This window comes from Hyperolius riggenbachi, chromosome 6, assembly GCF_040937935.1.
Source record: "Hyperolius riggenbachi isolate aHypRig1 chromosome 6, aHypRig1.pri, whole genome shotgun sequence".
Lineage (NCBI taxonomy): Eukaryota > Metazoa > Chordata > Amphibia > Anura > Hyperoliidae > Hyperolius > Hyperolius riggenbachi.
Window position 1 is genome coordinate 321,660,955 of NC_090651.1, and position 27,428 is coordinate 321,688,382.

Sequence of the window (27,428 nt, forward strand, 5' to 3'; positions counted from 1 at the left end):
CTCAAAAAGATGAGAATAATTTCTATGTACCTATTCTTTGCTTTCAAAGATGTTATTGAGGCAATGAAAAAAAACCAATTCGGAACAGTGGAACAAAACTTGAAAATTACATCAAGGCATGAAACAGAATTTCTTGATAATTCCATATCTATCTATCTATCTATCTATCTATCTATCTATCTATCTATCTATCTATCTATCTATCTATCTATCTATCTATCTATCTATCTATCTATCTATCTATCTATCTATCTATCTATCTATCTATCTCTATCTATCTATCTATCTATCTATCCTCTAACATCTATTACTCTAGTCTGGAATTAGTCCCTCTGCACTGCACTTACCAGACCTGACTACACCACTGATTGGTCGGCCACATGGAGGCTTGAGGCGCAACAGTCTCCTCCCCTTTTTGACGACACACCGTCCGTCAGTCCCACTTTATGTTCCTTGTACAATGTCTGTACTCCGTTCAGAGGTGTAAAGAATAGAGAATGGCAGTGATTAGATATCAGTAAGCTGCGACGCACGGCGGGGTTATCAGAGGACTGCAGGAAAATACTAGAGAGAAAAGTGAACGCACCTCTCCCCCCCCCCCCCCCCCTTTGGTTGGGTACTTCCGGGTCAGCGCTGCGCATGCGTACGGTGACGCCTGCTGGCTCGGACTGTCATGGCGGCCAGTATGGTGGATCTGGAGGGGTTTGGGTTGCGGAATGTGTCCCGTGTACGGTGGTCTGTGTTATGCCGGTGGACGGGACAGTGCTGGGCGCTGCTCCTCATTCTGGCCTTGCTGTTACCCGCAGGGACTCGGGCAAATGTGTGCAGAGTAAAGGTGAGAGGCCAGCACCTCCCTACAGCCATTCAGAATGCCCATCTGTGTTGTTTCGGCCTCTGTCCTTCATCACATCTGTCCTTCAGCAATAACATTATTATTTTATTCTGAAATTTCAATGAAAAACAGACGGCAGGCTTTATATATTCCCTGCATCAAAAAGAACTGAGGCGCCAGGTTAATTTGCATGAATTAAAGAACGTGAATAACAGAGAAGGTGCCTGGTTTTCATCCATATAAAACATGATCTTCCCCTACAGAAAACGAAAAGCTCCCCCATCCCTATCCCACCCATTTGGGCAATCCCTTCTAAAAATATTGTCGCTAGGATGCGGTTTAGCTGAAGTCCCAAATTTCGCAGAGTTTATTCTGGTATGGAGAATAGGAAGTACTTTTAGTTGGTGATTTCCAGTCTGCCCAGAGTACCTTGTAGTTGAGCAGTACAGTACCAGCCGTATACTTGAAGTGCTCCATGAGTTTATTTTTTTTGGCTGTTGTGAAAGTAGCCAGAATGAAAGGTTTCCAGGTTTTAAAGAGATGTTTAGTTTGCTTTTCCTTATGAGCCAGGGCATCCAGTCTGTCCAAATTAAACAGGTGTGTTAATGCTTTAAAGCCAATGTGTACCGATTTAAAAAAAAGAAAAGTCAGATACTCACCTAAGGAGAGGGAAGGCTCAGTCCTAATGAGACTTCCCTCTCCTCTCCCGGTCCCGCTCTCGATCCCCCGTTGCAGTATTCGACCAGTTTGGTCAAATACTGCCGCTTCGGAAGTCTTCGGGAGCACTCGGGCTCCCGAAGATGGGCCACTCTATACTGCGCATGCGCGAATGCCCACTCTGACGCACTCGCGTGGGCCTATGACGCACTCGTGCGTGCGCAGTAAGGAGCGGCCCGTCTTCGGGAGCCCGAGTGCTCCCGAAGACTTCTGAAGTCCCCCGTGGCAGGGGAATTTGAACGGAGGATCCACCGGGCACCGGTAGAGGAGATGGAAGGCTCATTAGGACCGAGCCTTCCCTCTCTCCTTAGGTATCTGACTTTTCTTTTTTTTAATCGGTAACCATTCACTTTAACATCCCAAATGGTGGGGTGTGCTGCATGAATCCATTTGTTAAAGATTACTTTTCTGGAAGCAATAATGACAATATGTGAAAATGGACCCACACCCTTAAAAACCCTTAAAAGCATTGTTTTCTTCCCCATCGCGTACCTGAAGAGAACAATAACATTATTATACTAATTATTATATCCTCTGGTGCCTGTGCATAGCTCCCAACTGTCCCTCTTTCAGGACTTTGCATATATATATATATATATATATATATATATATATATATATATATATATATATATATATATATATATATATATATATATATACACACACATATATATATACAAAAAAAAATTCTCTACTAAAAGATGTTTGACTAAACTGTATTGCAATCCTTTAAATTGATATATTACTAATTTTAAAATGTTAATCTGAAGGAAAATGAAATATGAGAGAAAGGACCAGTGTGGTTTGGGTTCTAAAACACATTTTTCTTATGAAATCTTTATGGTATGTGTGACTAGGGATGTGATGGGGGTGTGGCATAAGTGTCCCTCTTTCTCACCTCAAAAAGTTGGGAGGTAGCCCTGTGGGTGTTCCATAATTTCAGCATACCCTTCCAAATAGCACACGGATGCTACGGAGCATGTGCAAAGTCATGCAGCATGTAAATTAACACCATAATACCGACCAGTAGCACAAAAGTCGTTTACGTATTTCCAACTGATGTCGCCTGTCAGGGATCAGTACGAGTGGTGCATGCATGATGTCACGCGAGGAGCAGCACAAACAATATGATCGGCGGGGGATCGTTGTCGCTGGGGTTGGGTAGATCCGTTTGGCGGATCGCTCATGGGTTGGGGGTTTCCAACTGCCGTACACGCGCTTGATTATCGGCTGAGGCAATAGTTACGGCTGACTTAAAGGAACACTATCGATCTACATATTTTTTTTTCAATTGAGATAGGAATTGTTTGTGCTGCTAAGTACTGGTGTATACATTTCACTGGCAACCTCTTTGTTTACTGTTATCACAATACTTTAAAACTTTACTGACGCCAAAACTGAAGGCAGAATGAGCCATGAGGAAAGGGGAAATTCCCCTCACACTTGATCAGTTAAAGGGAACCAGAGAGGAACGCTGGTTAAAAATAGAAAAAGGCTTTTATACATACCTGGGGCTTCTTCCAGCCCCATAAGCCTGGATCGCTCCCACGCCGCCATCCTCTGCTTCCTGGAACCGCCGGTACCGGGCCCATCACTTCCGGCGGCTGCGGCCAATTGTCCGCATCACAGGGGCTCCCTCCATACCTGTACGCATGCGGCTGCGCAGTAGGCAGCCTCATGCGTACTTGTATAGAGGGAGCGCCGTGTGATGCGGAGAATCGGCCGCGTCCGCTGGCCGACTCACGGCAATGACGGGACCCGGTACCGGCGGATCCAGGCAGCAGAGGACGGCAGCGTGGGAGCGATCTGTGCGTATGGGGCTGGAGGAAGCCCCAGGTATGTATAAAAGCTTTTTTTTAATCATCTCTGTTTCTCTTTAACTCTGTGTGTAACTGTATGTGTGAGAGAGAAAGCTCCCAACAGCTGCAGCTTCTGTGTGCAGTGTTTCTGACTGAAGTGTGTGAAGAGAGCAGAGGAAATGTAACTTGTTAACATTTGTAATTGTCACAGCTTTTGATACTGTCTTTGCTTTCAGAGAAAAATACTCTGTAGTCTGATGTGCAACACTGGCTGTGCATTCAAGCAGACACCCCTTCTGCAATTGATTTGTCCCAATATACAGTGGTGTGAAAAACTATTTGCCCCCTTCCTGATTTCTTATTATTTTGCATGTTTGTCACACTTAAATGTTTCTGCTCATCAAAAACCATTAACTATTAGTCAAAGATAACATAATTGAACACAAAATGCAGTTTTAAATTATGGTTTTTATTATTTAGTGAGAAAAAAACTCCAAATCTACATGGCCCTGTGTGAAAAAGTGATTGCCCCCCTTCTGTTTAAAAAAAATACCTTAACTGTGGTTTATCACACCTGAGTTCAATTTCTGTAGTCACCCCCAGGCCTGATTACTGCCACACCTGTTTCAATCAAGAAATCACTTAAATAGGAGCTATCTGACACAGAGAAGTAGACCAAAAGCACCTCAAAAGCTAGACATCATGCCAAGATCCAAAGAAATTCAGGAACAAATGAGAACAAAAGTACTGTAATTGAGATCTATCAGTCTGGTAAAGGTTATAAAGCCATTTCTTAAGCTTTGGGACTCCAGCGAACCACAGTGAGAGCCATTATCCACAAATGGCAAAAATATGGAACAGTGATGAACCTTCCCAGGAGTGGCCGGCCGACCAAAATTACCCCAAGAGCGCAGAGAAAACTCATCCGAGAGGTCACAAAAGACCCCAGGACAACATCTAAAGAACTGCAGGCCTCACTTGCCTCAATTAAGGTCAATGTTCACGACTCCACCATAAGAAAGAGACTGGGCAAAAGCGGCCTGCATGGCAGATATCCAAGGCGCAAACCACTTTTAAGCAAAAAGAACATTAAGGCTCGTCTCAATTTTGCTAAAAAAACATCTCAATGATTGCCAAGACTTTTGGGAAAATACCTTGTGGACCGACGAGACAAAAGTTGAACTTTTTGGAAGGTGCGTGTCCCGTTACATCTGGCGTAGAAGTAACACAGCATTTCAGCAAAAGAACATCATACCAACAGTAAAATATGGTGGTGGTAGTGTGATGGTCTAGGGTTGTTTTGCTGCTTCAGGACCTGGAAGGCTTGCTGTGATAGATGGAACCATGAATTCTACTGTCTACCAAAAAATCCTGAAGGAGAATGTCCGGTCATCTGTTCGTCAACTCAAGCTGAAGCGATCTTGGGTGCTGCAGCAGGACAATGACCCAAAACACACCAGCAAATCCACCTCTGAATGGCTGAAGAAAAACAAAATGAAGACTTTGGAGTGGCCTAGTCAAATTCCTGACCTGAATCCTATTGAGATGTTGTGGCATGACCTTAAAAAGGCGGTTCATGCTAGAAAACCCTTAAATAAGGCTGAATTACAACAATTCTGCAAAGATGAGGGCCAAAAATCCTCCAGAGCGCTGTAAAAGACTCGTTGCAAGTTATCGCAAACGCTTGATTGCTGCTAAGGATGGCCCAACCAGTTATTAGGTTCAGGGGGCAATTTCTTTTTCACACAGGGCCATGTAGGTTTTGAGGGGTTTTTTTCTCACTAAATAATAAAAACCATCATTTAAAACTGCATTTTGTGTTCAATTATGTTATGTTCAATTATGTTATCTTTGACTAATAGTTAACGGTTTTTGATGAACAGAAATATTTAAAGTGAATGTTTACCATTTAAAAAATCAAAAAGTCAGATACTCACCTAAGGAGAGGGAAGGCTCGGTCCTAATGAGCCTTCCCTCTCCTCTCCCAGTGCCCGGTCCCGCGCAGGATCCCCCGTGGCAGTATTCGACCAGTTCGGTCAAATACTGCCACTTCCGCAGCCGAAGGGAGCTTTCGGAAGCCTTCGGGAGCACTCGGGCTCCCGAAAACGGGCCGCTCCATACTACGCATGTGCGAGCGCCCTCTATGACGCATTCGCGCGTGCGTAGTATGGAGCGGCCCGTCTTCGGAAGCTCCCGAAGACCTCCGAAGTCCCTGCGGCGGCGGACGCGTACGGGGGAGCCAGCGCAGCACCGAGGGCACCGGGAGAGGAGAGGGAAGGCTCATTAGGACCGAGCCTTCCCTCTACTTAAGTGAGTATCTGACTTTTTGATTTTTAAACTGGTACTCACTGGCTTTAAGTGTGACAAACATGCAAAAGATCAAACACAGGGTCACTAATGACCAGCCCTTTGAGTATCAATATAGGAGTATTTGGCTCCACATTATTGGACCTAATGGTCAGTAAAAGAAACACAACTTTAATCGTGCCTAACAAGATTCACAAATTAATGTATAAAACCTCTAGTGTGGAGGTCTTGGCTTATCCCCCACAATAAGACATCTAATGTGGTGTAGCTATTCCACATAAAGGTTTAGAACCCTGCTGGTATAGGAGATGGTTGTAGCCACTAGCATTCAATCAGCTGTCATGTAGACTGCTAGCAGATGCTGCCTGTAGTCAGTACAGACCATCACCTACATATACATATCAGGAGGACATATAGAGGAGTGATAGTGCTATTTACACAGTGATTGTACAATGATCTTTAACATGTTTCACCCTACGGCTTTTTCAAAAAGTGCTATACATATATACAATGAGCATAGTGCACCCCCCACCAGCAAAATGTCCCCCAGCAAATAGCCCAAGTCAGAGCTGAGGCACTGTTTGCAGTGCAGGTTTAAATAGACTGAGAGAGAGTGTGCTTGTCCTCTCTGTTTATTTAAACCTGCACTGCAAACAGTGCCTCAGCTCTGACTTGGGCTATTTGCTGGGGGACATTTTGCTGGTGGGGGGTGCACTATGCTCATTGTATATATGTATAGCACTTTTTGAAAAAGCCGTAGGGTGAAACATGTTAAAGATCATTGTACAATCACTGTGTAAATAGCACTATCACTCCTCTATATGTCCTCCTGATATGCATATGTAGGTGATGGTCTGTACTGACTACAGGCAGCATCTGCTAGCAGTCTACATGACAGCTGATTGAATGCTAGTGGCTACAACCATCTCCTATACCAGCAGGGTTCTAAACCTTTATGTGGAATAGCTACACCACATTAGATGTCTTATTGTGGGGGATAAGCCAAGACCTCCACACTAGAGGTTTTATACATTAATTTGTGAATCTTGTTAGGCACGATTAAAGTTGTGTTTCTTTTACTGACCATTAGGTCCAATAATGTGGAGCCAAATACTCCTATATTGATACTCAAAGGGCTGGTCATTAGTGACCCTGTGTTTGATTATTTTTCCCTGGTATATTTTCTCGGTTGTGTGCATAAACATGCAAAAGAATAAGAAATCAGGAACGGGGCAAATGGTTTTTCACACCACTGTAGCTAAATCCTACTCTCAATAAATTAAACCTTTTGCCTCTATTTAACATGAAAAGTAGGAACATGTTTACACAGCTACTTAGACATTATTTGTACATTGTAATTTTAGAACACTTGGGCATTGATAGTAATAGGCATGTGTACAGGCTTTATTTTTGCGACCTGAGTTTACAGCCCAAAGCCCAGCGATTGTAGAGAGTCCTGGTGTGCAGTGTGCACTGTCCATGTGGGCTTGCCCCCTTTCATGCCTCCCATTACCCTTTGCTTTGAAAAGGCCTACATGTATCTTGGTCATGCCAATGAAGCTAGTTTTGATTTGATTGTTTTGGATAGAACAAAAAGTTGTCCGAGTGAACCAAGGCCGAGCCCCTAGCTCAGCGAGCAGGCAATGGAGGAATTGATTTCATTGATATCACTTTAAATGTATGCTATTTTGGCAGTGTATGGAAGTTTGTTGGAGCACACGCAAGGGGGGAAAAGTCAGGGAGTTTTTGCTGTTGTGGAAATCAGTGGTGTTGGAGCTGTGGGCACTGTGGTGATAATTTTGATAACGTTACTCTCAGATTTTGCAAATGTCAGTTAAAAGCTCCAATTAAATTTGCAACCTGGTTAATTAGGGGAGGTTGTGAAAACGTAAAGGCAGTAATTTATGTAAACTGCAGGGCTGTGGAGTTGAGGAATCAGAGCAATTTTGGGTACCTGGAGTCTGTGGTTTCATAAACTGAGGAGTCGGCGTTGGATGGTTTTTGTACTGACTCCACAGCCCTGTTGAATTGTCAGAATTTGCAACTCCGCTCTATAAACACTCTTTGGGTATATAAGTACAATAATTCGTGCAAAGAGCATTGCAAACATTATATATGATATACTGCCATTTATTTACATTTTTTTGAGTCTTTATATATGTGACAACTTTGTATGCCTTACCCCAGATCATGCACAGCCATGTAATTTGCTTTGTTTAAATTTTTTTAATCGTAGAGGCATGCACCAGTAATACAATTAACATTTTCCGTTACTTATGTTGTATTTGTGGTAGATCTTTAGCCACCGCGAACAGGTTGCTAAAAATTGCTACCTGGGTTTATAAAGGAAGCCGCCCATGTGCAGTACACAAAGTTGCAAAATCTTTATTCAATGCAGCCCCATTGCAAGTTTTACATTGGGCCCCCTCAAGCATTCTATGCAGAACAGTTGTGGTGCACCAAAACAAGAGAGGCGGGACCTTTAAAAACAGTCATTAGCTATTAATAAAGTTTCATTTTGTTCATGTTGTTTAGGCAGGAGATGGAAGAGAATCAGAAAACTGTGGAACAAACATTGATCTGGAGCATTCATTTGAGCTTGGTAAGTTGGTGAGCCTGATGAGTGTAGTACTGTATTTTATTTATGGAATATTGTACATTTGCTATCAAGTAACTGCCATGTTGAGCAGTAGACAATCTCATTATATAAACATTCATTGTTCTATGCATTGCTAAAACCTAGCACACACCAGTTAAGGTGCCCATTGACTACTCTTTGGGCCTGAAAAGTCAACCTTTAGATAGAGCCTTGTCTTCTCAAATCTGATCAGACAGGGATCTGTAGCTGCCAGTGTAGTGCTAACAGATTTTCTGAAATCTGTGCAGTTGCCTCCACCTGAAGGCCCCACCGGGTCTCCCCCATGTAATGTGTAATCCTCTTCCCCAGGCTTGTGGTTGGTGTTGAAGCAGTGCTTAGCTTACCTGTATGCTGATGTGACTCCTCTAGTGTCTTCTCTCCATCGCCCTCGTGCGCCTCTCTATGTGACCAGATGGCACATGCGAGACCTCGTACAGGTGCCTGGTCACATGGTACAGGTGCCTGGCGGTGATGTAGAGAAGGCTTGGGGCACATTACATTTGGGGAGGGACCGACCAGGGTCCACTGGAAAAGCAATTGCAGCTAATGCTTTGCATTTTAGGCTTGATTCACTAAACCATGATAACTCAAATATCACACCTTTTCAAAGATATCACACCTTATCAGAGTAGCATAGTGAGCGCTACGAACCCGCAGGGGCTCAGGGCAGGACAAGTGCCATTGCCAATTAGCAGACATAAGTTCGTAGCGCTAGCTATGCTACTCTGATAAGGTGTTAAATCTTTGATAAGGTGTGATATTTGAGTTATCACGGTTTAGTGAATCAAGCCCTTTGAGTGATATCTTTTCAGCATGTTGGATTGTTTCGATCGATTTTGCCTCGACATCAAACCAAATGATGAATGGGGACCCATGTTGCAGCATCAATCTGATGATCATAATGATCAGCTCTGCCGGGGCTATCAAGTGAAAATGGACTAATGTATGGACGCATTTGTTCCATTCCACACTATCACTGGTAGCACTGCAAGCTTTGTTCTGCTCATTGCTGATCAGAGCTGTGGAGCCTCTCGTGCCACTTCTGCCCACACTCCTAGCACATTCACCTCACATACAAAAGCCCTCCTGCACATTTCCTACTGGCTTTTTAAGTGGTTAGGCTTGCTACTGAATTCCATACTTTTTTCCAATCCTGGCATGCTCTCTACACAGCAATGATGGGATACATGTGATTCTAGCACTGGGGGGTTTGGCATTAGAATGTGATCATCAGAACACTGCAGTAATGCAGTCAATGATGCTCTATTTCCTGTTTGAAGTCCTTTTTTTCATGTGATTGCAGAGCTTCTTACCCATCAATGATCTAATCCTAACCAGTGGCAATAACAAAAAGCCCCTTTCCACCACCTAATCCTAACTGATCCACGTAAAGGATGACTGAAGTGAGAAGAATATGGAGGGTGCCATATTTATTTCATTTTAAACAATACTAGTTGCCTGACAGCCCCGCTGATCTATTTGGCTCCAGTAGTGTCTGAATAACACCAAAAACAAGCATGCAGCTAATATTATCAGACCTGACAATGTCACAAACCTCTGATCTGCTGCATGCTTGTTCAGGGTCTGTGGCTAGAAGTATTAGAGGCAGAAGATCAGCAGAATAGCCAGGTAACTGGTATTGCTTAAAAGGAAATGCACATGGCAGCTTCCATATCCCTCTCGCTTTAGTTGTCCTTTAATTTTGTTGCCAGAAATTCCACAATTGTACAACCAAAATGCCTCAAAAGGACAACTGAATGTTGGTCAGAGAGAGACCTGGCAAGGAAGAAGCGCGCGCCGGGGGGGGGGGGGGGGGGGTGTATTTGGAGGCTGCCATATGCCTTATAAGCAATACCAGTTGCCTCGCTACCCTGCTGGTCCTCTGGCTTGTTTCTGGCAGGGCTGCCAGGCAACTAGTATTGTTTAAAAGGAAATACATTTGGCCACCTCCATATTCTTCTCACTACATTTGTCCTTTAACCTTATGTGCCCAAGCAACAATTGTGTTAGTAATTTTGTCTATGTACTAGCCACTCATCATTTTCTTACCGATTTTCTGTATAACAGCATGGCTGAGCAGATAGGAAATGCCTTTTCCCTTCCAGCAATGCTTGCTTTACTTCATGTGATGCTCAATACTGCTCAATACCTCTTCATTGAAAACACTGGATATGTTTGAAAATGTGTATCATGTGTGGCATTGCTGCATTGATTTGCTTCTTGCGGGCTTGTGCCCACAGTTATGAATGACCAGTCCAGTATATAACCATAATCTTCCTGTTTTCCCACAGATAACAGTATCCACTTCAGGAAAAGAGGATCGATAATCTTAAGCCCCTCACTTGACCAGAGTGTCTCCATTTTACAGAAGCAGCTGACAGAAGATGAGAGGAACAAGCTAAGAGTAGGGATTCCAGTGACAGTGGGTTACATATGTGTGGTGTTTCCTCAAAGTAAAAATAGTACCGCCCTTGGCAAGCTGTCTGTACAGCTTAAAATGTTAGATACTCACCTTAGATGAGACAAGACTCTGGATAGTCCTCAGGCTTCCTCCCTCCTCCTTTAAATGACACTGAAGTGAAAATAAACTTAGGAGATAATGAAGTGTATGTGTAGTGCAGATAATTAATAAAACATAAGTAGCAAATAAGTGTTCCATATTTTTATTTTCAGTTATATAGCTTTATTTATAATCATTCTCATATTTTCCGTTTAGAAACCACACTCTGTATTTTAAGCAGTTGAGCAGAACCTTTCTGTAGTAAAACCTTATCTCAAGCTGTCTCTTGGCTGTTCAGAAAAAAGGACTGTTCGACCAAGTTGGTTGAATAGCTCAGAAAAAGCTCTTTTGCATAGATCACAACTGAAGGTTTTTAACTCTTCCTGTACTGGAAAACTACACAACTTTTTTTTTCATTGCTACTAATGTTCGATTTATTATCTGTAGTACACATACAATTTACTATCTCATAAGTTTATTTTCCCATTTAATGCATAAAAAACTAAATTGTTCTAGGGTAAAAAATGCTGCCCAATGAAAGTTTACAGTTTGAAAACAAGATGTACAGGTGGTGCCAGACTTACAAACTACCCGCAGATACGAAAAGCCTGATCCCATTGCAATGACGTCATTTCCGCGTGGGGGAAGTCTTGAAGAAGCTGCTTCAATCTTCCCCCGAGTGCCGGCACGTCCCCTGCAGGAGCTGCAGTGCTGAACTCGCCTCTGAACCGAGTCCAACGCTGTCCGTCCTCTCTCCACCACCTTATGGCTCTTGTGCTCAGCATTGCTTCCTGTATGTCACATGACATACACTAGAGGCTTCAGGAGGCGGAGTAGTTAGACAGACGACAGTGCTGGACTCGAGCAGAGGGACACATAGGGAAGGCTCAGAGGGAGGCAGAGAGGCACAGAGGGGGACACTGGAGGCAAAGGGGGGCACATAGGAGACAAAGGGGACAGAGATGGAACAGCAAACCCACATTCCCTATCTTGTTTGTTAACCGGGGACTACCTGTATTTCATTTAGGTGTCATAAGCAGGGATAAAGTTATTGCTGATTAAATAGGGACATAGCTAAAACATCAAAACTGCTCTGGTCCATAAGGGGGTAACAATGTCTAGATACGAAGTGGTTCAAATGCTACATTGTATGTAAAACAAGCAGACTCCTCCTGTTTGTTCTTCATAGCAGAATGTAGGCAGCTTGAATGCTGTTTCCTGTGTGGTTGCTCCGAGATTGACCTTTAGGGATTTGCAGCGAGTGCAAAAATAGTAACTATTCATTGCCTCTTCTGGTTTGTCATGCAATTCCTGCAGAGCCTTGGTTAATACATAGGAATGACACTTACTGTTTTGCAAGTTGTCATGCCAATAGTCGGGAGGTTGATGTGGTCAGCAGGGATGACCAAAAAGCGAGAAAGACCTGCAGAGTGCGGGAAGTGAGAGCGGAATATGCGGGGTTAACTCGCTTGGCTTCCACCTGCATTGCGGGGCGTTCCATCAGATGTACACACTGGAACTTCCAACTGAATGCAGACGTGTGCGCCGATGGAACTTACCGGAATGCTGGTGGTAGCCAGGTGAGTTAACCCCGCATATCCCACTCTCACCTCCTGCACTCTGCAGGTCGTTTTTGCTTTTTCACTCATTCCTGGTGGACAGAGCTGGCCAGGTCATCTCAGTCTATTTACAGCTGTAGTTATCACCATGTCATTCATCATTGGCTTCTTGTATTTCATAAGAAGCCACAAAACAACCCATGCATAGTGTTCATTCAAATTATTATTATGCATTACAAAGTACATCAATCTATTCTATTTACAAACTCTCAATCTAATCCCTACTACTGTAAAGTCCCAGTCATCTGGAACTCGGGCAACTGGAAGTCTCAAGTAACCGGCATGCCTGAGGAGATAACAGACTGTTTTTTGGGGTTTTTGCTGTGATTAAAATACTGAAGTACCCAGTGCTATCTTTTAACCTTCCTGTTGCTCCTAAGGCTAGAAGACAGGGCTGGACACTTGCTGAGTATTTTATTTAGCATTGGAGGGGGGGGGGGGGGGCTAGTGTTTTTTTTTTGGGACAGTTGGTCAAGCAACAGGCAAGGACATTTATCCAGCACCAAGCGATCTCCGCTGCTGCTGGATACCTGGGGACTTTGCTGTATATTCCTATGTCCCTTTGATGGTCTAAGGACAGTTTTTGGAGTGAACCAGTTAATTTACCAATGTATTTTGGTGGAAGCCACAGTGCCTGGAGGAAATCCATACGGATAGTATACTGCCCGAGGCCTAAACTTGCAATCCCAGTGCTTCGAAGGCAAGAATGCTATTTGCCCCCATATGAAATGTGTATTTGTCAAAGTAAAATGTGTCGCAGCTGAATTTTTGCCTTCTTTCCAGGATATTGCAAATCTGAATGGACTGTATAGAATACGGATCCCTCGTAAGGTGGGAATTGCTGAAGAATTCAATGAATACGTTACATCCTTTGTCCGTGCGGTAAGTGCACAGTCTCCTCTGTACACAATTCAAGGATCAAGTATTGCTTTATTTCATTCACTTTTACAAACCAACAGGCCAACATAGTGAACTGTGCTGTTCCACCCCCGAGGATCCTATAGGCTGATGGCAGTACTGCATACACCAATTTATCATGGATAGAAGAAAGTTGGGACAAAAAGATGTTGTTTTTACAAATTTAGGTGCGGGCTTACAAGTTCCATGCAGTTAGTTTATGAATGGCAAATCCACCAGAGAACTTTGTTCCATGTCTCATGTCTACCCAATCCTCATTCAGTAAAGAGTTTGTCCATGACGTTTTGAGTCCTTTTTTTTTTTAATATATTGAAATAACGTCCTCTAGCAATCTCTATTCAGGAATTGTAAGCAATGCATGTTTGATTTCACCTTTATTCAATACAGGATGTTAGTTTAACTGCACTCAAAGTGGAAGTTTCAGAACAAGAATTGTGCAAAGCAGGTATTTTTTAAAACTGTTTAAAGTAAACTGAGCACCTGGGTGCTCCAAAGTTCATCAAATGTATCAAACAAACCTAATATTTTTTTCCCCTCTGACATGAATAAATGTCTGAGAACCTTTAAAAAAAATCACACACAAGCTTTGCAATTGGGGTGCTCATATTTAATTTGTTTATGTGTGCTTGAGCAACTAAAAGTCTTGCCTAAATAATGTTCACCACATTCCTGAAAACATCAGTTGAGGAAATTGTTTTTGGGCTATAAAGGGAGAGGCTGCCACTGTTGCTTGGATTACATCATTCTAACACTGAAGACTGCAGGGGAAAGGCACAGTCTGAATCTCTTTATGAAGATTGCAGCCTGTAGTAGGCAAGTCAGGCAAGTAAAAACGAGCTCTGCTTCTGAGCGCCCCCACAGACCTAGGAAAGCATTTGTGGGGGGATATTTGCCCCCCACTTGTGAGAACTCATCAGTGAGATGTTCGCTAAAATTCAAGTATGAAAGAAGCATTATTTGATGCCGTCAGTCCATTTCATCTATTATACACTTCCATCACTGTGTTCATTTTTCCTTTCAGTGCTCCATGGTTGAATCTCACCTCTCCGATCAAATCACTGTTCATACGGACATTTCGGGGAATATTGTGGGCGTTTCCATAGTCACCCTTCCTGGCTCATGCAATGGAGCTGAAGTAGAGGACGTGGATCTGGAACAGTTTAACACAACTGTCTACATCCAGCAGCCTGTCCCAGCAGCAGTGTGAGTCCGCCAGATACATTATATATTTGTATACCGTATATCTCTTTAGCACTGCTAGGTAGATAGTTTTTTATTTGTTTGCTCATTGCAGACCGGAAACAGCTGCTTTCATAGAGCGACTGGAGATGGAACAGGCCCAAAAGGCAAAGAACCCGCAAGAACAGAAATCCTTTTTTGCCAAATATGTAAGTTAGTCTGCTTCAAAGCTTTCTTCATAGTCTATACATTAGTGTGCTATAACACAATGTCATGATCTGCTATAATGCACAGAATTCACCCTTCGCTGATCTACTACAGCAAACTGGAATCCCATTGGCTGTTTGTCATTTCCTGTTTTACCCACAGTGCAATAGGCTGTGGTTTCAGGAGGTGATGCGTAGTAAGACTCATGGAATAATATATCACAAAAGGAAATTTGTGATTTATCCATGCGACTGATGCCAAATCTTATTCTAACGATAATTTTTCAAGAGTTAAATTAGACGAAAGAAAAAAAGCTGGCGCTTTTACTCCGTGCAGCTATGTAACTCAATGCCAATAACGCGCAAAGTATAGATGCTGCAGGGATGCCGAAGGCTGGTTGCCATGGCAATGGTACACACATGCACACTGAGCTCTGTTGACAGTGCTGCTGTCCTGCACCTGTCGGCACCAATGTGCTGGGTCCTCTCTAAAAGAATCGTGGCACATCTAACTTGCGGCAGTTAGAAAATCATCAGTGGTAATGGACAATTTACAGTGTAGGGAAAACCATCCTGCAGAGGTAGGAAGAGGTTTTTCATGGGGATGGGAGGTTATTTCAGTCTCACCTATCCCTTTGGTCTAGCCAATCCTCCATGAGATGTCAATGTTACCATACATTTATTGACATGTTAATGGTATTTAATTCAAACTTTTTTCTAATTACAGATTCCTTTATAACTTTTAATTGTGGACTATTTTATCTGCATTTGATTTTTTAAATTGTGACTGATGTCCTTTAAAGGGAACCTGAGGTGAGAGGGACATGGAGGCCAACATATTTAGGGGGTGGAAGCCATGTAATGTTGACATATAGGGGAAAGTTGTGCCCAAAAGTTGGGGTAACAGTGCCGTGCCAAAAATGGGTGTGGACATGGACCAGGATGTGGGTGTGGTCACCTCCGACACGGGTGCCCCCAGTTTAGGTGGTGACAGGGACCCCCATGTTAAGTGACAGGTACACCCCCAGTTTTGGTAGTGACAGGAACACCCCATGTTTAGCGACAGAGACCTCCCCCCCCCACCCCCTCAGTTTAGGTAGTGACAGGTGCCTCCCAGTTTAGGTAGACAGGTGCCCCTTATGTTTAGTGATGGGGACCCCCACTCCCCATCGCCACAGCTGCCAGCCCAGAGTGAGAGCTCAGAATCAGTGTTGAGAGCAGGCGCACGGTACCCCCGTGGACACCGCGCTGCAAATGAAGATATGGCACTTCCGCATACCAGTGCGGTGTCCGAGGTCCTAGCGCCTGCACTCACTGGTCGCCGGCTGATACGAGGTCTGACGCTGGGCTGGCTGCTGGCACTTAAGACACTTGCTTCTTTAGAGAGGACTATAGTTTTCAAGAAAAATACTATAGCACAATCTTGCAGTACAAAATGTTGATAACATTTTATTGGCACAATACAAAATTCAAAAATAGTCATAAAAACTATTTTTCATTCATGTAAATAATGTTCATGAACAACATAGAGGGAAACGTTCATGAAACCCATACATATCATGGTCTGGCTTGACGTGATGAGCAATAAATATTTAGGTTAGGCAACGACACACGTTCGTTTCGGGCTTTTTTTATGCCCTTCATCAGGCCACCGTATAAGTATAGATAATCCTAGTGGGCCCAGTCTGTAGCATAAGCCAATAGTACACAAAATAACAGGGAGGCATCTGCACCAACCAGACGCACACCACACAATTCCACTGGCCAGCAAAAGGGAAACGGCCATGCAATAAGGGGAATGCTGGCGCTTTGGCAGCGGGGGGGGGGGGAGGCGGTTTTAGACGGCCAGCGAGTGGTGTCTGGCGGGGGGCTCCGCCACATTTTGCCCCTATGTGCAGACGCCCGTGCCTGCGAGATGGGGATGCCTCTGGATCCTAAAGAGGCATCCCCTGTCTGCCTCCAGGCCCGTTCCAGAATTGGTGCATGCACACTAGCACGGACCTACTTGTCTTTCTTCTTAAAATGTCGGTCCGGATTGTGCTACTGCGCATGTGCAAGCTGCTTTTGTAATAGCATGGACCTGATCGGGCTCAGCTTTTTCTGCCAGAGCGGGACGCTGTTACTGCGCAGGTGCAGGCAAGCCACTCTTCGGGGGTCCAAGCACTGCAGTGCCCTGGAACTAGGACAGGGGAAACCTCTTTAGGATGCAGAGACTTTCCTCTCTAGAGGTAAGTATCAAAAACACTACATTGCAAACCTCCCAAGTGTGACAAGCTCCTAGTCCTTCATCGATGTTCTTATCAATACCTAATCTAAAATGTCCCAGAAAGGTATGGTAGTCTTACAGGAGGTGATGGAAGCTGAGGCAGCATTACCATGGTTAGCTTGTAATCAATCTCCTAAGTGGTGAATGACAAAGTAATTTATACTCTCTGTATAATTGATTGAGGCCCCTGTAAATAGCTGTCTATAGCACAAGTTGGGGGGGGGGGGGGGGGGGAGGATACATTTATTAGAACATAGTTTTAAACGAAGCATGCTTTAAAAAAATGTATAAAACATTGCAACTTTCTAAAATGAATTGGGGAATGCATTGCCTGATGCATGAATTCTCAGCTTCTCAGAAATGTTCTCTGTCTGCAGATGCTGCTTCCCTCTCCATCCAATCCAGTTAGTGTGAAGCTGTGATAGGCTATAAACGTGGTTACTCCCAGAGTGCACCTCAAAAAATCTGGAGACAGAGCCTTCTGTCATGCTGCCCCTACTCTTTGGAACTCCCTGCCACGCCCAGTAAAGACAGCACCATCCCTGGAGCTATTCAAATCCAGACTGAAAAGCCACTTGTTTAGCCTGGCATTTCCGGACTTATAAAATTCTTTCTCTGTACCACGATGGTCTGAGCCATGCTTATGTGCTTTGAGTCCTACGGGAGGAAAGCGCTTTACAAATGTTATTTGTTGTTGTTCAGTATGAAGGCGTGGCTTCAGCTGGCAGAGCAGTTACATGCTCCCTTTTATGCCCATGTGACTTAAAGAGAGTCTGAAGCGAGAATAAATCTCGCTTCAGACCTCATAGCTAGCAGGGGCATGCGTGCCCCTGCTAAAACGCCGCTATAGCGCGGCTTAACGGCGGTCCCTGTCCCCCCAAACCCCCTCCGTGCAGCGGGGGAGCGCTTCCTGGTTGGGGCAGGGCTAACCGCCGCAGCCCTGCCCCATGCGCGTCTGTTAGACGCGTATCTCCGCCTCTCCCCCGCCCCTCTCAGTCTTCCTTCACTGAGAGGGGCGGGGGAGAGGCGGCGATGTGCGTCTGATAGACGGCGCTGGGAGGCAGGGCTGCAGCCGTTAGCCCTGCCTCCAGGAAGAGACAGCCAGCGACCATTTTACGACCAAGTATTGCGGGGGGTGGGTTGGGGGTGAAGGGACCCCCGTTAAGCCGCGGGATAGCGGCGTTTTAGCAGGGGCACACGTGCCCCTGCTATATATGAGAGCTGAAGCGAGATTAAGTCTCGCTTCAGTGTCTCTTTAAGAGGACGTGTTGCAGGCTGCTGTCAGTCCATACATGGGAATTGCTGAATTCGTCCAGCCAATCCCTTCCTTTTTTTAATATTACATAAACGGCAGTATTTTTATGCTAATTTTTAAAGAATGAGGGGGGTAAGGGCACACCTCTAGACAATTTTTTTAGTTAAAATACAAGTATATAAAAACTCTAAGGCCTGAGACATACTGAAGAGCGCTTTTTGATTTGTCAGCGCTGTGTTCACGTTTTTAAAAAAATTCTCCCATTAACTTGCAGCAAAATCATGGCAATTTAGATTTTTTTTTTCCGCACGATCGCAGCGATTTTACAGTGAATTTTATGAAAGTTCTTTTAAAAATGCAAACGCAGCACTCATGGTTCAAAAAGCGTTCTGCAGTGTGTCTCAGGCTTGGTGTCTTTCCTCTTGTGCCAGTATCCGTCACCGTGACGGACATCGGTGCTTGGTCTGATGTGAGTATGCCCCCATGGGGGTTCAAACGCCGTATGAAAAAAATGCAGCTGACCATCCATTTTCAACCCCAACCCTCGCGAATTCGGAGGCAGTCTATTGATTCCAGTAGGCTGCGATTTCCCTGTCCAAATTTGCGTGTGGGTAACCGCTCCAAACCGCCCCTTAGTGGAAACGAGCCCTAAAGAATGGAAATGGGAGGAATTTTGTGTAGCAGCCAATCAGAAGTCATTGTGTAGACTGTAGGTGTAGTGAGCAGAACAGACCATTTGCTCTCCCTCAGGCTGTAGCCATTTGCTGTGTACACACGTGGAGCACTCAGCATTCATGTTAGGAAAGGCAAGTGTTTCTGGGTACTCAGTGGTCTCCTGGTCAGAAGGCATCTCTATAGGGGAAGCCTTTGATCATGTGACCTGGTACTGCAGTGTAGTGACTTCCTACCATTCAGCCAGTTGGCTCAGTACCCCCACTGCCACCGAGTGCCTTAAGAATCCTCTCACATAGTAGTTTGTATGAGGCGTGTGATTGTTCCCTCCTGCACATATGTCCAGGGCTATTTGTGACTCCTGTCTTATTTCTCCCTCCTCACAGTGGCATGTAATTCTAGGAGGGGCAATGTTGCTAATGCTAACCAATTCGGCGAAAGGTCCGAGGGAGGCGGCACAACAGTCCTGAGGAATGGAAGTAATTCACGTCACCTAAACTTCCCTCTCTTTTTCTTTCTTCTGCTACTTCTTTACTTGCGCTTTTACTTTCTCTGAGCTCTGAGACCAAACTGATGCTAACATACTGACAGATTAATGTATAAAAGCAGCAATTGCTCAGATATAATGAAACCTGTTCCCTCAGCCTGTTATTGGCAGAAATTAGATTTATGTTACAACTGAAGCCGAATTGTATATGACGCATGAAGTTTCATAGAAAAATCACTTGACTTGGCTGTGCTTAGATGTTCAGTTGCACTGTGGCAGCCACAGATGTCGTGGAGCAGCGTGATAGCTACAGATGTGGTGGAGCAGTGTGGCAGCCACAGAGGTGGTGGAGAAGCGTGGTAGCTACAGATGTGTAGGAGCAGTGTGGCAGCCACAGAGGTAGTGGAGCAGCGTGATAGCTACAGGCGTGGTGGAGCAGTGTGGCAGCCACAGAGGTGGTGGAGCAGCGTGGTAGCTACAGACGTGGAGGAGCAGTGTGGCAGCCACAGAGGTAGTGGAGCAGCGTGATAGCTACAGACGTGGTGGAGGAGTGTGGCAGCCACAGAGGTGGTGGAGCAGCGTGGTAGCTACAGACGTGGTGGAGCACTGTGGCAGCCACAGAGGTGGTGGAGCAGCGTGATTGCTACAGACGTGGTGCAGTGTGGCAGCCACAGAGGTGGTGGAGCAGCGTGGTAGCTACAGACGTGGTGGAGCACTGTGGCAGCCACAGAGGTGGTGGAGCAGCGTGATTGCTACAGACGTGGTGCAGTGTGGCAGCCACAGAGGTGGTGGAGCAGCGTGGGAGCAACATCTTTGGGTGGGGTTTGAATTCGGGGTAGAATCTGGTAGTGAATCAGTAATAAATATTACATAAAACTAAAGTTAAAGCTTGGTACACCATGAGGTAGCTACCTCAAGAGTGTGGGAAGCCTCAGAATCCTATTAAGGTTTCCCTCAGAGATCTGCTGTACTCCCTCACTGAAAGCGCCCCCGCCCCCCCGGTAGATTGGCAACAAGGCATTGTCGTCAAATATCAGTGCCATGCACCTCCTATTCTATCAGCGGTGCCACACACGCGGGTGCAGTAAGCTGGTGGCGCTCCTACACGAGCGGCACCATGCTATTCTGCATACACAGCCATGCTCGTGTGGCTAGGCCGTGCTCGTATCAGGAGAGAAGTGTGGCCCCAATGTGGAGAAGGGCTGCACTGACTAAGGGAAGACATCGGAGCACAGAGAAAAGCATCAATAGAATCCTGAGGCTTGCCTCTGTTTAGATAAATATCTTTTTGAACCCGAGCTTAGCTCGGGCACACTTTTAAGTGAACCATGGGTCAAAAAAAACCCAGATCCTCAAGAAGAGGGAAGACTCTGGATCCTTTATAGGTTTCCCATGTTGCCCCTACCACTGCATGCTGGGACACACCAGAAGATCTAGACCTTGTTCCTCTTCATGCAAGAGAGTGGCCATTCTGCACCTGCTTGAGTACAGCCGTGCTTGAAGAGGAGAACGTTCGCGATTCGTTTAGGGGTCTGTGAGTGACAACCAAGGACTGGGAAGCCTCTACAGGATCCAGAGTCTTCCTTTATAGATAAGTATCTATTTTTTGGACCATGGCTCGTCTTGGGTTCATTTGAATGTAGGAGACTTATCAGCAAGCTCCTTGTGGGTTTGTTTAGTTAACCTCCTTCGTGGTAATCACGAGTTTAGCTCAGGGTGGAAAAAACAAGCCAGGAGCGGTAACCCCGAGCTGAACTCATGGTAGCCGCCGGGAGGTCTATGCAGAGCAATGCAGGCAGCGGGCGTTTTAACTCTCCTCCCGTTGGCTGCCATACTTCTTTCTCTCCTCTGAGACTCTGCTTCCCCCTGGTGAGATCGTTGTCTGTCATCATGACGACAGCCGGCACTCACTAAAGGGTTACAGCGCCACCCAGAGGACAGAGGGAAAACTGCAGAGCTGGATCCCAGGAAGGTGAGCGAGTGCTGGGGTGCTGCAAAACTCCCTAGCACCATGATTTTTTTTCCAGGTTTTAGGATCTAAAAGCATGCAAAAAAATGGCACCACTTTTAGACCCTAAAATCTGGAAAGAAACAACGCCAAGGGGGTTAAACAGTACTAAGATTGTTTTAGATATGCTTTAGCTGTGTGTAAAAAATAAATAAATAAAAAATAAAATAAAAGACTTAATGTGCCCCTGAGATGGGCGGGAGGGGAGGAATATACATACCTGGGGCTTCCTCCACTCCCCTCCAGGCTGATCGCTCCCTCAACGTCCTCCTTTGCCTCCTGGATCCTCCGGTTGATGCCCCATTATCTTTGCCAGTTGAAGCCAGTCTGCACAGGCGCAGTACAAACACACGCACTCTTCCGCCATGAGTCGGCAGGTGCAGAATGCTCTGAGTGACGGCTACGCATGCATAGTACACCCTGATTGGCGAAGGTAAGGGGACATCTACCAGAGGATCCAGGAGGCAAAGGAGGATGGCGAGGGAACGGTCGGCCTAAAGGAGACTGGAGGAAGCCACAGGTATGTATAAACTTTTCTTTCATCTCAGGTTTACTTCAAATGAAGTCCTAAATCACACTCCTTTTTATAATATACAGTATCTGCAAGAGGCTGCAGGTTTCCTGTGACTGCAGATTACCAGTAGGTGGCACTATCAACCTGATACTGAATGCTGTGCTCCAGCAGATGTCTATTGATCTTTCTTATCAATGATTGAACTTCTACTCAAACAGCTTCCTGGGAAAATCAAAGCTGAAAGTTTTTCTTCAGTAACTAAACTCCAGACTTTAAAAGAATTATCAGCAGAGCAGTAACAATCAAAACATTCAAACCTATTAGCAGCACTTGCAGAATGGTCAGCAAGCTTTTTTTTTTTTTTTAAACCATGAAATTATTACTTTCTACATTCTGCGCAGACTAGTGCAGCCTGCCCGGGAGCTTCCCTACCACTGTACGAATAAGCTGCACAGAGCAGGAAGCATTGCAATTGCTGTAATGAGCAGATTTGCCTATAGTGCAAGGTTGTATAAAAAGTTATGTACTGTATTTACCAAAGCAAAGGTAAACTTCTTGATAGAACTAGTCCATGACCACCACCCTTGTGCTACAGCACAGATGCAGTCATTGTTGCGCTTGCACAGTACAACCAGGCTCGTACACTGAGGGAAGCGTGGCCATGTGCAAGAATGAGTTCTTAGCCAGCAGCGGTGGGGGCGAGGAGGATGTGGGAAGCCTCTAGATCATCCAAAGTATCCCAACTTTTATTTTTCTTTTTGGCATGTTACAGGTTTGCTTTAAGTAGTTTGCCAAGCCAGTGAATTGTATGCTATTTAGCCTTGCTATAGTGTTCATAACATACATCCAAAGGACAAGAGGGATTTTATATTGTATAAGTACTGGCTTCCAACAGTATTTGTACCTTCGCCTGCCACCCTCAGCCCTGTTTAACTAAACAGTGCATATCTGCAAAATAATGTTGTCCAAGTGCCACTTTTATGCCCCCCCCCCAAAAAAAAAGTCATTCTGCTGAGTCCAGCAAGTTCCTGTAGTGGTCTGAGCTCCTGAATATTCACCTTCCCACCTGGCAACTGTCTGCACTCTTCATTGGAGCAAACACCGGGGTATGATGTGACCATGGGTTGGAAAAGGGCATGGTTTGTGCAGACCGAGTATTCATGAGCAGAAGGAGATGTGGCTAAAAGTGTAAAGCGGGAAGAGTAGCCAAATACTCAACAGATCTCCACTAATCACAGTAGACTGCTGTTGAGCTGGTGCGCCGTATACAGAGTCACCACCTCTTTTCAGTTATCCAATCCTCGACAGTGATGATTCTCAACCTTTTCAGGGAAAAACACACACACACACACACACACACACACACACACACACACACACACACACACACACACACACACACACACACACACACACACACACACACACACACACACACACACACACACACACACACACACACACACACACACACACACACACACACACACACACGTTTTTCATAAGCTGAAACATAATTAGACAGGTTGACCCAGAATTGCACATAATTGGTAGCATCTCCCTCACAAAGAAATACATCATTAGGTAGTGGTTGCCCCCCGACATGTATACATAATTGGCCATTTCTCCCATTAAAGAGACTGTATTTTAAAAAAAAAATGCCCCTGGGGATTACTCACCTCAGGAGGGGGAAGCCTCTGGATCCAATCGAGTCTTCCCACGGCGGTCTCGCTGCAGCCCACGGAATGCACAGCCGACAATTATGTCAGGCTGTGCAATATTTACCTTTCCCTGTTCCTGCAGGGGCGCTGTTGCAGCTTTCCGCTCGGAAATAGGCGGAAATAGCATATCTCAGTTGGGTCTTCTGTACTGCGCAGTTGCAGGAGACTTGCGCCTGCGCAGTAGAGTGGACCCGACTGGGATCGGCTATTTCCGCCTATTTCCCAGCCGAGTGCCGCTACTGCGCCTGCGCTGGAGCCAGGAAGGTAAATGTTTACATCCCCGCCGTTCGGGGAGCTTTATTGCTGCCGCCATGAGATGGAGGAGGATGGGGGAAGCCTTGATAAGATCCACAGGCTCCTCCCTCCCTCCCGAGGTGAGTACTCCCCAGGGGCATTTTTTTCCAATATACTGTAGATCCTCTTTAAAAAAAAACACATTAGGCAACGTTTCCCCATAAAATATATTGGGCAGCGTTCCTCTTTAAACTTTTGTTTCTCCTAATATGCCTTAGGGTCTCCTAACATGCCTAGCGTCAGTGGTGGCACCTAAAACTAAAACTAAAATACTCCCCTAGCAGGTGACTCGTGCTCCAACCCTACTCTCTGACCACCATTGCTGCAGCTCTGGCTGCAAATCTCCTGCTCTATGCTGATAGGCAGAGCAGGACTTCATGTCTCTAGAGACACAAATAGACTCCAGTGCTGGGCTTTGGACACCATTTTCCCATAGCCCTTCTGCCGGACTTCCGCCCAGAGTCATGAAGCCTTGCCGAACGCTGCACCTACAAACCTGGGGTTGAGAATCCACCATTTGGTCTGCAGCCCCTGGGGGATCCCCTGACAGGTTCCAATGTACCCACAGCGGTCTGCAGACCCTAGCTTGAAGAACAGTGATCTACAGGATTGCTTTAAGAAATTTGACCTACTGCTGGGGAGTGTCCATACTGCAGTTCCAGTTACTTGTGCTGCCAGCCGCCACATCTAGGTTTGGAGCTGTTCAGTGGTTCTCCAGCTCTACGTGGCATATATGGAGCCTGCCATGCTGACCTGCCTGGCTGTCATGCTGATCTTTTGATGTCAGTACTTTAAGCTACTGATGTAGAACAAGCATGCAGCCAGTGAAACTTGCACACGTGATCTGCATATTCATGAGATATTAGCCAAAGCCAGAAGATATGCCTGGCTGCCTCCACACTTGTCTTGTTAAAAAAGTTTTTATTTTTCTACCCAGACGTCCATTTTCATATGCTTTTTGGCAACTGCTGTCATTTCTTATCTGTTATAAAGTGGAAGTGAAGCCAAACTTGTTCACCCAGCTAGCTTTGAGGTAGAGCTATGCTGTATCAATGCCTCAACTCAGAGGACCCCATCTTCCTCAGAGCTATGTTATATCAATGCCTCAACTCAGAGGACTCCATCTTCCTCAGAGCTATGTTATATCAATGCCTCAACTCAGAGGACTCCATCTTCCCCAGAGCTATTTTATGTCAATGCCTCAGAGCTCCGAGGACTCCATCTTCCTCAGAGCTATGCTGTATCAATGCCTCAACTCAGAGGACTCCATCTTCCTCAGAGCTATGTTATATCAATGCCTCAACTCAGAGGACTCCATCTTCCCCAGAGCTATTTTATGTCAATGCCTCAGAGCTCCGAGGACTCCATCTTCCTCAGAGCTATTTTATGTCAATGCCTCAGAGCTCCGAGGACTCCATCTTCCTCAGAGCTATGCTGTATCAATGCCTCAACTCAGAGGACTCCATCTTCCTCAGAGCTATGCTATATCAATGCCACAACTCAGAGGACTCCATCTTCCTCAGAGCTATGCTGTATCAATGCCTCAACTCAGAGGACCTTCCTCAGAGCTATGTTATATCAATGCCTCAACTCAGAGGACTCCATCTTCCTCAGAGCTATGTTATGTCAATGCCTCAGAGCTCCGAGGACTCCATCTTTCTCAGGAGTCTATCTTCCTCAGAGCTATGCTGTATCAATGCCTCAGAACTCAGAGGACACCATCTTCCTCCAGTTTAATGATTCGCTTTCTTGCTTTATAGGACAGAGGCCAATTGGGTCTTAATGCTTCTGCTCTATTCACCTGTGCTTAGCTGAATCCCTCAGACCTTCGCATGCTCCCAGTTCCTGGCTATACATACAAGGTTTTTCTGACTCTCTGGCTTCTCTTGCATATTGGTGATAGGGTCTTTCCACACTTTCCTCTTTCCTGAGCACTGTGGTAGTTTAGTTGATAATAACCAAAGGTGATGGTGTTATTGAACTAACTTATCAAGGGCAAACGTACGGCCTTCATCTGAAGCTGTATCCCGGCATTAGAAAAGCATGTTGACAAATAAGAGTAAAGTTTTATTTTTACATGTAAGGCTTAGTGCACTCTGATGGATATGAGGGCTGCCCGTCCAAGACCAAGGGAAGCAAGTCCAGTTTTGGCCTGTAACTACTACTTAATGATGTTGTTAATTATGTCCCACATTTTTGGCACTACTTAAATTCATTAAATAGAACTAATTTCTCAGTCCATCATAAACTGGTATGGATACGGCACTTGAGGACTGGAGTTCAACAACTGTGACTTAAAGCAAACCTGAAGCAAGGAAACTTGCTTCAGTTTAGATACTCACCTATGCAGAGGGAAGAATCTGATCTCATAGAGCCTTCCTGGTCCTCTCTCTCTCTCTCCGTACTCTTGTTCTACAGCTGTGCCCCAGGCAGGCTTCGGAAGTGCTCGGGTTGCTTCAGAAGATGAGCGGCCCCGTATTGCGCACGCGTGAGCCCGCAGTCACGCATGCGCAGAATGGAGCCGCTCTTCTTCGGAACTGCTTCCGAAGCCTGACCTAGGAGGGCTGAAGATGTATTTGACCTGCAGGTCGAATAAATTTACCAGAGGTACAGTGATGGAATGAGAAGAAAGAGAGAGGACCGTGAAGGCTCTTTGGGAACCAGAGCTGACCCTCTCCATAGGTAAGTATCTATTTTTTTTAAACCATTGTAGAACATCAATATCAATCTCTCTACCCCTTCTTTGTGTGAACACCTGTGTCTTGTGCTGTGATAACACCTTTTGGTCTTGTCGTTGCAGTGGATGTACATAATCCCTGTTGTTCTGTTTTTGATGATGTCTGGAGCGTCGGATGCTGGCAACCAGGGAGGAAACGGAGGAGGAGGTGGCGGCGGTGGTGGAAGGTGATTGGCTCCTCTCTCAAACTAAACACAGGAAGTAGGAAACTGCTGCACAACACTGGTTCCTTACCGCACCACTGCTTACACAGGAGGACTGAGTTATCCTGGTGGAGCTCAGGATAACGCTAGATTTTTGTTTTTAAGCCTGCCTTTTTATTTTCTGTGAACAAATTTGATCAAATTGCAGATTATGTACTATAGAACCAATTTAATTTATTAAGTTGTGAACCTGTATGCAAACTGTTTGAAAAATATAATTGTAGATTCGGTAAGTGTTTGTCTTTCCTTACACAATAGTAGACTGTGATAGAGAAATGTTAACTTGAATATCATGTGGGTATTAGTATTTGCTTTTCCTGCCCTGAAAATCCACCAGGCCACTTGGCTGTTTTCTAGCAAGCTTTAAAGTACAATGCAAGAAGACACTGCTGCATCTAGAGGGGTTTTAGGCATGCCTTCCTTACTACAGGCTGCATTCAGAGGGATTCTAGGGATGCCTTTTTTCACAATAGACCATCTAGAACCCTTTGTGGCCCACAATTCAAAAAGTATGCTCACTCCTAGTGTAAAACAAAGTAAACCTGCCACCGGG

General features: G+C 45.2%; 1 protein-coding gene across 2 annotated transcripts; it reads left to right on the plus strand.

The window, feature by feature from the left end:
• The first annotated feature begins 631 nt into the window (after window positions 1-631).
• EMC10 (ER membrane protein complex subunit 10) lies at window positions 632-27,108 on the plus strand. 2 transcript variants are annotated; one of them, XM_068241400.1, is made up of 8 exons: window positions 632-835; window positions 8,194-8,260; window positions 10,588-10,700; window positions 13,199-13,297; window positions 14,355-14,536; window positions 14,628-14,721; window positions 19,298-19,390; window positions 26,736-26,821. In XM_068241400.1, the coding sequence occupies exons 1-7, from the start codon at window positions 674-676 to the stop codon at window positions 19,379-19,381; spliced, it is 801 nt and encodes a 266-aa protein (XP_068097501.1). In that variant the 5' UTR covers window positions 632-673; the 3' UTR covers window positions 19,382-19,390; window positions 26,736-26,821. The 2 variants fall into 2 exon arrangements, with proteins under 2 accessions (XP_068097501.1, XP_068097500.1); XM_068241399.1 differs by lacking the exon at window positions 19,298-19,390 and having other exon boundaries at window positions 633-835; window positions 26,736-27,108.
• Window positions 27,109-27,428: the final 320 nt, after the last annotated feature.